This window comes from Bos javanicus, chromosome 11, assembly GCF_032452875.1.
Source record: "Bos javanicus breed banteng chromosome 11, ARS-OSU_banteng_1.0, whole genome shotgun sequence".
Lineage (NCBI taxonomy): Eukaryota > Metazoa > Chordata > Mammalia > Artiodactyla > Bovidae > Bos > Bos javanicus.
The window spans coordinates 105,745,126-105,755,407 of NC_083878.1; the positions used below are offsets into that span (position 1 = coordinate 105,745,126).

At 67.6% G+C, this 10,282-nt stretch overlaps 2 protein-coding genes across 8 annotated transcripts; both read left to right on the forward strand.

The window, feature by feature from the left end:
- The first annotated feature begins 475 nt into the window (after positions 1-475).
- LCN8 (lipocalin 8) lies at positions 476-5,010 on the forward strand. Of its 5 annotated transcripts, none has more exons than XM_061434190.1 (7): positions 476-953; positions 3,202-3,332; positions 3,710-3,780; positions 4,069-4,173; positions 4,250-4,339; positions 4,446-4,471; positions 4,769-5,009. In XM_061434190.1, the coding sequence occupies exons 2-7, from the start codon at positions 3,202-3,204 to the stop codon at positions 4,799-4,801; spliced, it is 456 nt and encodes a 151-aa protein (XP_061290174.1). In that variant the 5' UTR covers positions 476-953; the 3' UTR covers positions 4,802-5,009. The 5 variants fall into 5 exon arrangements, with proteins under 5 accessions (XP_061290174.1, XP_061290175.1, XP_061290171.1 ...); XM_061434191.1 differs by lacking the exon at positions 476-953 and adding an exon at positions 970-1,185; XM_061434187.1 differs by lacking the exon at positions 476-953 and adding an exon at positions 1,799-2,076 and having other exon boundaries at positions 4,769-5,010.
- A 1,120-nt stretch (positions 5,011-6,130) lies between these two features.
- LOC133257784 (epididymal-specific lipocalin-5-like) lies at positions 6,131-8,782 on the forward strand. 3 transcript variants are annotated; one of them, XM_061434194.1, is made up of 7 exons: positions 6,131-6,304; positions 6,519-6,652; positions 6,925-7,004; positions 7,484-7,585; positions 7,761-7,862; positions 7,940-7,968; positions 8,503-8,782. In XM_061434194.1, exons 1-6 carry the CDS (start codon positions 6,209-6,211, stop codon positions 7,963-7,965), a joined length of 540 nt encoding a protein of 179 aa, XP_061290178.1. In that variant the 5' UTR covers positions 6,131-6,208; the 3' UTR covers positions 7,966-7,968; positions 8,503-8,782. The 3 variants fall into 3 exon arrangements, with proteins under 3 accessions (XP_061290178.1, XP_061290177.1, XP_061290176.1); XM_061434193.1 differs by having other exon boundaries at positions 6,134-6,304; positions 7,481-7,585; positions 8,639-8,782; XM_061434192.1 differs by having other exon boundaries at positions 6,135-6,304; positions 7,481-7,585.
- The last annotated feature ends 1,500 nt before the right edge of the window (positions 8,783-10,282 follow it).

Genomic DNA, 10,282 nt, shown 5'->3' on the forward strand with positions numbered 1-10,282 from the left:
GGAGCCACTGGGGCCGGGAGGCTCAGGGCTGAGGACGGGCACTCTGGCTCAGAGGGAGGAGGCACTGGCCAAGGGTGGCCCCCCGTAAGGTCTGCACCCACAAGCAGCATCTGGGTCCCCCAGCCCGGCTCCTGTGGGCTCATGGCCCCTGTGGGGATGCCGAGGTGCCCTGGGCAGCCCGGCCCCGCGGCTGGGCCTCCATTAGGGGCAGAACCCACAGAGGCAGAGCAGCTGCAGGGGAGCTTCGGGGTGCAGCTTTTCGGTGTTTCTTCCTGCTGTTGCTGTGACCTTGACCTTGGGCTCATTGGTGAGCCTCCTTGAAGCTTGGGAACGGGTCACGGTCGTGGCCAGAGCACCCTGAGCCCCTCCCTGTGGCCCAGCCTGAGTGCCCCTGGATGGACCCTCGGGCCCGAGCAGAGAGCCTGCTGGGTGCCTTGTCTGGGGCCTGAGCTCCCTGATGAGCCTCGATGAGCTGGGGGGGCCGGAGCGCCCCACGCCCGGGGTCCCCTGTGGCTCCTGCCCCGACACCACGCCCCATGGAGCTCACAGCATCCGGCTCTGCCCGATGCGCACACTTCAAAGGGCTGGCTGGGCCTGCGGCAGGGCAGGAAGGCACTGGACACCCTGCTTCACTGCTCACGGGCATCCTGTAGCCCTGGCAGGGTGGAGCAGGAAGCTGTTAGCTCTGAGCGCGCCCATCCTTGCCTCGGGCTGATCACCCCAAGACAGGGGGTGGCCCTGGGCTTCCTGTCCTCTCTCCTCTGCCCGCTCAAGCCCCCGGGGGACTGGCTCATGAGCCCAGCTCCGGGCTCAGCCCGGACCCGGGTCAGCCTCCTCGGGCATCCCGCCTCGCTCCTTCCCTTTGGACGGGCCCCCTGGGTCTTGGGGCTGACTGGTCCTTGTGTGACCCACAGCTTTGCTGCAGAGTCAAGGTGGCAGTCCCCCTGCCTCGGGTGAGCGGCCTCCCCTTTAGCTGGCCAGGCCTGTGTGAGCCTTTGTGGCTTTGGAGGTGGGGAGGCCACCCTGCATTGGCCAGAGGCCAGGGCTGAGACCTGGGTCGCGGCTGCCTTGGTGCCTGGGACCCTCCTGGGCACCTGGCCCCTGCTGTGCTCGCCATCCTGACAGGTGGGGAGACTGAGGAAGGCGCCTCCCTCGGGCGATGCGGCTGGAGGCCCTGGTGCCCAGGTAGCCTGGCTCTGCCTTCACCCTGACCTGCTCACCATCTGGTCCCGGGCTTGGGGGCCTGGGCACGGTGGGAAGGGGTGGACACCGGCAGCCCACAGCTCGTGGAGCGTAAGCAGGACAGGGGTCCCCGAGGCTGGCCCTGCCTGGCCGTGCAGGGTGGGTGTCAGGGCAGGTGTCAGGGCCGGAAGGGTCCCACCTGGTGGAGAAGCTGCTCGCACAGGAAGCAGGTGGGTTGCCGGCCGCTGCCTGGTGTCCGTGGAGGGGCAGGGGCCCAGGCAACCCCAATGCCGCCTCCCGCGGAGCGTCTGTCTCTCTTCCGCGGCCCCCTCTGCAGGCAGCGACCTCTCCCACCCACGCCTCGCAGCCAGAAGCGGTCCTCGCCTGCCTCTGTGGCCCAGGCCTGTGGAGCGCTCACCCACTTTTCCCGAGACCCATCAGAAAGGGCTTGAAGACCGCTGGGAGCCCTGGGAGGGGAGTCTGGCCGTGTGTGCAGGCCTGGGCTTGGCGACTCCGTCCTGGCAGCCCCTCCCCGGGGGGAGACGTGGTCCTGGCGGCCCTGCTTGGGAGTGGGGGTATCTGTCCTGCTCTCAGGCCCCCAGGCAGGCCCTAGACCGGGAGGGGCGTGGCACGGGCGGCTCTGGTCCAGGTCACCCTGCCCCAGGGCTGTGGGCGTCCTGGGGCCCGGATGCACACCCCTGAGTGGCTGGAGGCCAAGTTCACTGCGGTCCTCTTGGGGGGTTGCACCCCCGCCCACCCTCCATCCTGCTATAACCCTGCCCAGGGCTCAGGGCGCGGAGCAGATGCTCAATGGGGGCCGGGCTGCTGAGCGCCCTCCTGGGCCTCATGCTGGCCCAGGTGCAGATGACCCCGCAGAGCCTGGACCTGCAGAAGGTGCTGGTCTTCCTCGGGGCGGCAGGCCTGGGCCGGGAGGGCCCTGAGGGGCCAGCTCCTCCAGCTCTCCTCTCCCACGGCTGAGCTGGGGCAGGCGCGCGGGGGCCCCAGGACCCCCCAGGTGTGAGCTCAGCCCGGCCTGGGGTCCCTGCTCCTGGCCGGTGGGGATACGGCGAGTACCCAGGGCCGATGGGGGCGGCCCCCTCCCCCGGGGCCTCCTCTGGGTGACCGTGTCCTCAGCCTGGCTGGCCGCTCCCCTGAGGGGGTCTCCAGGGTGTGGGGCTTGGGGTGGCCATCTTCTGCTCCCGGGTTGGCAGGCTTCCTGCTCTGACCTCTGACCCCGCAGGCAGTGGGAGCAGAGGTGGAGGCCTTCCCAGGGCAGGGACCTTGGCGGGGGCGTTTGGTCTCCATCTGGAGGCTTCTTTGTCTGAGCTCCTTCTTTGCCCGGCCTGGGCCGGCAGGCTCAGAAACAGCCGGTGTTGGACACAGGTTTGCTTCTCTTGCAAAAAATGATCTGTTTTTAAAAGCTTCAGAGGGTGGAGAAGGAAATAGCAACCCACTCCAGTATTCTTGCCTGGAAAAGTCCATGGACAGAGGAGCCTGGCAGGCTGCAGTCCATGGGGTTACATGACTGAGCAAGTGTGCATGAGGGTGGAGGGTGATGGGTTGGTAGCAATAAACTGGTAGAACTAAAAAAAATTAAAAATAACAGCTTCAGAGGGAAGGTCCGGGCCCCAGGGGTGGTTTCCAAGGCGGCCACTCGGTCCTCCAGCGTGGCCATGCAGAGCCGGGCCTCCCCCACGGGGCAGGGCTGCTGGCCAACGCCCCCGGGGGGCCTTCACGTCCAGCCGGCCGGCTCCCTGCGCCGTCTCTCGGGCTCTGACCACCGCTGCCTCTGCTCAGGGGAAGGCACCGCAAGGCCGGGTCTCCTCGGAGAAGGGCGCCAGCCCTGCGGCAGCCGCAGACAGGCCCACCTGGGGACCCCGCGGAAGAGCCCGTCACCTGCTGCTTCCCTGACCCTTCAGAGCCCGCCGACTCCCTGCCTGGGAGGTCTAGGGAGAGGGGTCTGCCTCCCGGGGTCTGGTTCTGCTGCCCGAATGGGCTTGGCTCCGGTCCTTTCTCTAGATGGTAGGATTCTGGTGGGAAGCTGGTGTGGCCTCCAGAGAAAACTTGGCACTGAAGACCCCAAGGAGGCTGGAGGCCTTGTTCCTGACCTTGAGTGGGGAGACTCTGACCGTGGCAGTTGCCTACAACAAGTAAGCGGCCGGCCCCCGGGAGCGTGGGGGTCAGGTGTGTGTGTCGGGGGGCTGCAGCTGTGGGCGTGGGGCGTGGACCCCACTGTCCCTTGCGTGCACCAGTCCTCCCGGGGTGCTCCTCAATCGTCCCCTGAGACCGGACCCCAGGCCCCAAAGCTGCGTCCTCTCCTGGATGAAGCAGGGCATCTTGATGAGGCCCCACGGGTTTGGGAGGACGGGAGGAGAACTTGCCAGTGGGTGGCTCTCGGAAGGGCACGGCCCCCCTGCCCCAGGCGTTCCTGGGGACAGCACGCCTGCCCCCTTGCCAGGAGTGGGCCCCGGGAAGGCACTCAGGCGGGCATTTCCTTAGTGACCACTCTGTTGACCATGCCTTTCAGCTCAGGAAGTTGTCAGACTGAAGAAATAGTGAGCTCAGAAATGAATGTTTTGGGGAAATTTGTGTTTCCTGGTAAGAGCTGCTTCCTCGGGCCCCACCCGCCAGCTCCTCTTAGCCTGGCTGCTCTTCATGCTGTTCCCTGCACTCCTCCTCACGCCCCAGGCTCCTGTGCTCCCCACAGTGGACCGGTCATCTTGCCAGGGCTGCTCTAGTCCCCCTGAGAGGGTCCCGGCATCCCGAGAGGGTCCTGGCTAGGTGGGGGAGAATGGAGTCAGGCCCTGGCGACCCTGACCGCCCAGGCCGACCCACCCTGAGGGGTGCCCGTCCACCCAGGCCTGGCCCTCCCGCTTGTCCACGCAGGCCGCCGGGAGATCCACGTGGTGGACACGGACTATGAGCAGTACGCCATCCTCCGCGTGTCCCTCCAGTGGCAGAACCATGAGTTTTACGTGTTCAAGTATTTCAGTAAGCCGCCCCAGGGTGGGGGCTGGACCGCCGCGGCCCCCGGGGACCCCTGGCTCAGGCCCCCATGCCCCCACAGCTCGGAGCCTGGGCGGCGAGTGTGAGCCCGGGTTCCTGAAGTTCCGGGAGCTGACCACGGACATGGGGCTGTATCTGGTGGGCCGGCACGGTGAGCTCCAGGCCTCGGGGTGGGCTCTGGGCAAGGGGGCCCCGACAGCGGGGGGGGGGGGGGCATGCATCCCACATGCAGCCCCTCACGCTCCCCTGTCCCACAGGGCGGTGCGCCATGCTCCTGAAGGAGGTGAGTCTTCGCCTCCGGCTGAGTCCCAGGCTGATGGGAGTCCCGGCTCACTCTAGATCCCAGGGCCCCCAGGGTGCTGACACCAGGCTGCCCGGAGGGGACCCTGGAGGCTGGGGCGGGCAGGGTGGGGGCAGGGCAGGGGAGGCTGGCCTTGTCCGGGTTTCCATCTGCTGGGGGGCACAGGCCCTGTGGACCCTTTCTTGGGCTCCCGGCTCCCCCACTGTGCTAACCCTTCAGCTGCATGGCCTCCTCTGTCTCAACAGCTCCGAGAGACGGGACTGTGACCCCACTTTGCAGGTAGAGAAGCTGAGGCCCAGGCCACTCAGCTAGGACACCCACTCCTGGCTGGGGCCCTCGGGTTCTGACGGCGCCCCGAGGCCTTGCCCTTCTCTGTCGCAGGATCTGACCTAGGGGAGCCCCGCCCCCAGGGGGATGCTTGGAGCCCCGCCCACCCGGCCTCCCTGGGCCGCCAGCCTTGGGGCCACCTGCAGCTGCTCAGCCTGAATAAACTCTACGGCCGAACCCAGGGTCCCGTCTTTCCTGGGGGGCCAGGGGTGGTGGGCGGGGCTGGTGGGGTCAACAAACGGTCAGCAGCTGCCCTGGAGCCTCTGCCGTGAGCCGCGGGCTGAGCCGAGACCGTGAGGCCGCGCGCTGTCTGTGGGCCCCGCACTCTGCTCCCCGGGGAGCTGGGACCCCCGTGTCCCTTTGGCACTGCCCGGGCGTCGCCCCCTGCCCTCGCCCTCTGCCTCCTTTCCCCTGTCTCTGTCCCTGCTGCTCCCCAGCCCTCCGGCCTGGCTGCTGTTGGCCACCATCGGGCGGACGGCTGACACTTGGAGGTGGGGTGCGGTCAAGGGCCGTGAGGGCAGCTGGGGTGACGGGGTGGCTGCCCACCTGCCAGGGGGACCTGGACAGGTGCCCTCCACCCCTGCTGGTGAAGCTCTTCACCCGTGAGGTGGAGAGATGCTGTCCCTCCTCGGGGAACAGTTCCACGGGACGGAGAGACACTGTCCCCGCCACGGAGAACGGTTCCGTGGGTGAACGGCCAGGGGAGCCACCTCGGGGGCTGCTGATCGGCCTGCAGGGCTGGCGGGATCGGCACGTCCCGGCTCATGCCTCGCTGCCCACGGCCGGTGGGCTACAGACTCAGCGTCGCCCGGGTGCCCGTGTCCTTGGTCCCGCCCCATTGACCCGGGCCCCTGCCTACGCAGCTGGCGGGCCCTCGAGGGCACGCACCCACGTCCGGAGGTCGCCTGGTGCTCCCAGGCGGGCCAGGTGCCAGGGCCTCGGGCTGCCCTGGGTGCTGCTGAGGGCTCCTGCTGGAGCCTTGTGGGCAGCGGTTGGGTCCTGGTGCCGTGAGGGACCCCGACCGCCATCCGCCCCCCGCACACATGTCCCGAAGTGCAGGACATGCCGCCTCTTGTCCTGCCCCCTCACCGTGGAGCCCCATGCTGCCCTCCGGCCTCTCGCGGGTGGTCTGGGGGCTCTGGGCACTGTCCCTCCAGGGGCCTGGGGCCCAGCCTGCAGGGCAGCCGACTGGCTGGCCGAGCGGCTGGGGCAACATCAAGGTCCGGGGGCGGAGGCCCCTCAGGCCTGGCCCAGCTGATGGGCAGGCGGTCTGCTTAATGAAGCCAGCATGTGCCTTTGCCGACACCCACAGGGAGGGTATAAGCCCAGACTGGGCCCAAGGAGCATGTCCTGTGGCTTTGGGGAGGTGGCCCCAGTCCCTGCTGGCCAGACATGAGGGGCAACTTGCTTGCAGCCCTGCTGGGGCTGCTCGTGGTGCTGGCGGCTGGCAAGGAGGACTTGGGCTTCCAGAACTTCAGCTTGACCCAGGTGGCTGCATCAGGTGCCCGCCATGGTGAACAGCCGAGCCGGCCGGAGGGAGCCTGGAGGCCCCTGGGGACACGCTCCCTCTAGAGCCCCTGCCAGCTCCAGGCGTGCGGGGCCCGGGAATTCCACAGACCACTGTCCTGGGCTGGGGGAGGCCCTGATACCAGCGGCAGGCCCCCCTCCAAGGCAGTCCCCCTCCAGCTTGCTGTCCCCCCAGTTTTCAGGTATGTGGTACGAGATTGCCTTGGCCTCCAACCTGGAGCACCAGAGCTCGTCCCCACGGCGGAAGGTGGGGGCCGTGATAGTGGAACAGGACGGGCCCCACCTCAGCCTGACCTCCGTGTCTGACCAGTGAGTGGCACTGGCCTTCCCGGTGTCACGCGGCCCCCCTGGCGGGACGAGGATGGGGTGGGGGGAGGAGGGTGCCAGGGCCCCCAGGGCAGGGTGGAGGCGCAGGGCTTCCGTCCTCTGAGTGGCTTCCTGAGGTGGCCGGTGCCTGGACGTGGAGCTGGGCAGGGGCCCTCTGGTCGGGGGCTACCTGGTGGTCTCAGAGCTGCCCCTTGTCCAGAGCAAGGCGCGGTGGTGGTGGGCGAGGGTGGGCTGAAAGCGTCTGCCCTCTCCAGCATGAACCTGTGCATGAAGGAGAAGAACCAGGCCGTGAAGGGGGACGCCCCCGGGAAGTTCAAGATCCCTTTAGAGTCTGGTGAGGAATGCGGCCCGTGGTCGCCCCTTCCTCACTCCCTGCCCCGACGCCCCGCTCAGCCTGGAGTCCCCAGCCCCGCCCTCCGTGCGCAGGGAGCCGGTGGGGATGCTTTGTCCCACCGCACGTGGCCCTTGCTCAGCCATCCTGGCCCTGAGGGTCTTCCCGTCGGGACATGGTCGCCCAGAGCCCTCGGCCTGAGCTCAGTGCTCAGCCCACACGGAAGCGGCCCAGCCCCCGGCCTGGGCCCCCTGCGCCCCCTCTCTGCAGCCTCTGATGAGCCTGATCGGGTGGCCTCTGTCCTGGCCAGTGGGGGTCTCTGCCCACCCTCTTCAGAAGCTCCCCGGGGAGTCCAGAAGGCTTGCTGTAGCCCCACATGTGTGCAGCACTTGTGTGTGTACTTTCCGAGGTGGGGGTATGGCCCATGGGAGGCGCCCCCCCCCCACAGCCTGGGAGTCCTTTGTTTGGTTTATCCCAAGGAGGCAAAGAGGTCATCGTGGTGGCCACGGACTACAAGACCTACGCCATCATGAACATCATCCTGAACAGAGGCGGGAAGCCCAGCAGCGTGCTGAAGCTCTACAGTGAGCCCACGGCCTCCCGCTCCAGCCTGGGAGAGCCCGGCCCCTCGGGGAGGGGGCAGGAGAAGCCTAGGGGGCAGACGGGTGGGGGCCTGGGGCGGGCGGGGCGGAGCAGGGACTGGCTGGGCAGGGAGGGCGTCCCTGGGGGCCCCAGCCAGCCGTGCCCCCTTCCTCGCAGGCCGGACCTTGGAGCACAATGAGAAGGCCACAGAAAAGTTCGTGGAGAAGGCCGTGGAGCAGGGGCTGTCGGTCTCGAACGTGCAGCTGCTCACCAAGGACTGTGAGTGTCGGGCTAGGGGCCGGGGGCCTCCTTCCTGGGAACTGTCTCCCCACTTCCCCACCGTCTCATCTCCACAGTGACCTGTGTGAACCTGCTGTCCTAGGTGGTGAGTCTCCTTCCCCACCCCGAGGCTGGGGCTGGGTCCCCAGACCTCCCCATCACAGCTGGAAGAGGAGTCTGGGGTCCTAGGGGTCGGGGGGCTGACTCCGGGGCAGGTGGAGCCGGGGCTTCCCGAGAGTCAGGGCCAACCCAGGCGTGGACACCGTGAGCATCTCCTGTCCTGGGCCAGCCCCTCCTGTGGCTGCAAAGCCTGGGCTGAGAGGGGGCCGGGCGCCTGTCCTCTGCGCAGCCCCGCACGCTGCCCCGGCCCACGGGAGATGCCCCAGGCTCCTGAAGGAGGCGAATCTCCGCCCTGGCTGAGTCCCAGCCTGACAGGAGTCCGCCCTCACTCTAGCTCCCGGGGCCTCCAGGATGCTGACACCAGGAGGGGGCCCTGGAGGTGGGGGCAGGCTGGCCTCGTCCTGGTTTCCACCCAGCAGGGTCCTGCCTGGGGGTCACAGGCCCTGTGGACCCCGTCTTGGGCTCCCGGGTCCCCCACTGTGCTAACCCTTCAGCTGCACGGTCCCCTCTGTCTCAACAGCTCCAAGAGATGGTACTGTGACCCCACTGTACAGGTAGAGAAACTGAGGCCCAGGCCACTCAGCTAGGACACCCACTCCTGGCTGGGGCCCTCGGATGAGGGCGGCATCCTGAGGCCCTGCCCTTCCATGTCGCAGGATCTGACCTAGGGGAGCCCCTACCCGCACTTGCGTGCTTGCAGCCCCGCCCACCCGGCCTCCCTGGGCCACCCGGCCTCCCTGGGCCACCAGCCCTGGGGGGCCACCTGCAGCTGCTCAGCCCGAATAAACTCTTCAGCTGAACCATGGTCCCATCTTTCCAGGGAGCCAGGGGTGGCGGGCAAGCTGGTGGGTGTGTGTCTGGTCCCGTCTTTCCAGGGGGCCGAGGGGTGGCGGGCGGGCTGGTGGGGTGTGTGTCCCATGACTGCCTCCACATTGCAGCAGACCTGACTCTCAGGAGGTCTGGGTTCACCATGACCATGGGGGACGCCCGCCCCTGGGTGGGCTCCTCCCGCTGTGGCCGACACGGCTATGGGCAGGCCGGCTCCCGCTGTTCCCCGTCCCTTCTGCCGGCCTGTGCTGCTCAGTGCCTGCGGGCCGGGCTGCCCCGGGCCCTGCTGCTCTCTCCTCTGGTCCCCGAGAGCCCGCGGCAGCCCCGGGCCGGCCCGAGCCGAGCTCCTCCCAAGTGGAAGGTGACCACGGCTGCCGCCTGTCTATCTTCGCCTGGCTCCCTGCTGCCCTGAGCTCAAATCCGTGGGCGTTGGGTCCAAGGCCCTCAGGCCACAGTTGCCCCAACCCCGGGCCCCTGCTGGCTCCATCCTCTATCAGCCCGGTCCTCCTCAGCGCCTGGGGGCACCCCCACCATGACCACACCCTCCTTCTATCGGCTGGGGCAGGGCAGAGAATGTGGGTGGGCGTCTGCCCCCTGCCCACGTGCAGAGCAGGGTCACGGGGCTTCTGAGCACAGCTGAGGGGCTGGTGGGGCCCATCCGTCCAGAGAAGAGAGACCCTGCTGACCCCAGCGGGCCACCAGAAAGCCTCCAGGAGTAAGGACCACCCTCGAGGGGAGGGCCTGCCTGAGACGACGGGTCCGAAAGACGAGCAGGGGGACGTTTGGAGGCTGCACTCCGACACACGCAAGGTGCCTGGGGAGCACCTGGCCTCTCCCCCAGACCTGTCTGGCCAGAGCTCAGGGGAGCAGGGCCATCTGCCTCAGCTGCACCTCCCGATAGAAGGTTCTAGGACGTCTGCTTGGGCTGCTGTAACACAGAACCCGCTGAATGTGGTACAGCAGCAACAGGGGTTTCTCCTCTGGAGGCTGGAAGTCTGAGGTCAGGGTGCTAAGAGCCTGGTGTCTGGCGAGGGCCGCAATATGGCTTGTGGACGGCAGCTTTCCCATCGCACCCTCTTCTCTGCGCGTGTGGGGAGAGGTTTCTGGTGTCCTTCCCTCTTCTAAGGGGCCCAGCCCTACTGGGTTGGGGTTCCACCCTTACAACCCCACTTCACTTTCACCCCCTGGAAGGCCCCAAAGGCACTGGACAAATACATCATGTCCAGCATGAGGGCTTCAGCACGGGAAGCGGGGCGGGGACACTTCAGAGGCCTGTGACGGAGACCAGGCCCCCACCGCGTGTCTGCAGCGCTATCCAGCGCAAAAGTTACTGCACAGACAGAGAAACAGGAAAATGCAATCTATGGTCGAAAACAAGGAGTCAATAAAAACCGGGGCTTCCCTGGTGGCTCGGACAGTAAGGAGTCTGCTGCAACACAGCAGACCCAGGCTCAGTCCCTGGGTCGGGAAGA

Coding starts and splice junctions, on each gene's coding strand:
- LCN8 (XM_061434187.1), top strand. CDS start 1,993: ATGGGGGCCGGGCTGCTGAGCGCCCTCCTGGGCCTCATGCTGGCCCAG. Junction 3,333..3,709: donor GTGGCAGTTGCCTACAACAA/GTAAGCGGCCGG, acceptor CATGCCTTTCAG/CTCAGGAAGTTGTCAGACTG. Junction 3,781..4,068: donor GGGGAAATTTGTGTTTCCTG/GTAAGAGCTGCT, acceptor TTGTCCACGCAG/GCCGCCGGGAGATCCACGTG.
- LOC133257784 (XM_061434193.1), top strand. CDS start 6,209: ATGAGGGGCAACTTGCTTGCAGCCCTGCTGGGGCTGCTCGTGGTGCTG. Junction 6,305..6,518: donor AGAACTTCAGCTTGACCCAG/GTGGCTGCATCA, acceptor CTGTCCCCCCAG/TTTTCAGGTATGTGGTACGA. Junction 6,653..6,924: donor CTGACCTCCGTGTCTGACCA/GTGAGTGGCACT, acceptor TGCCCTCTCCAG/CATGAACCTGTGCATGAAGG.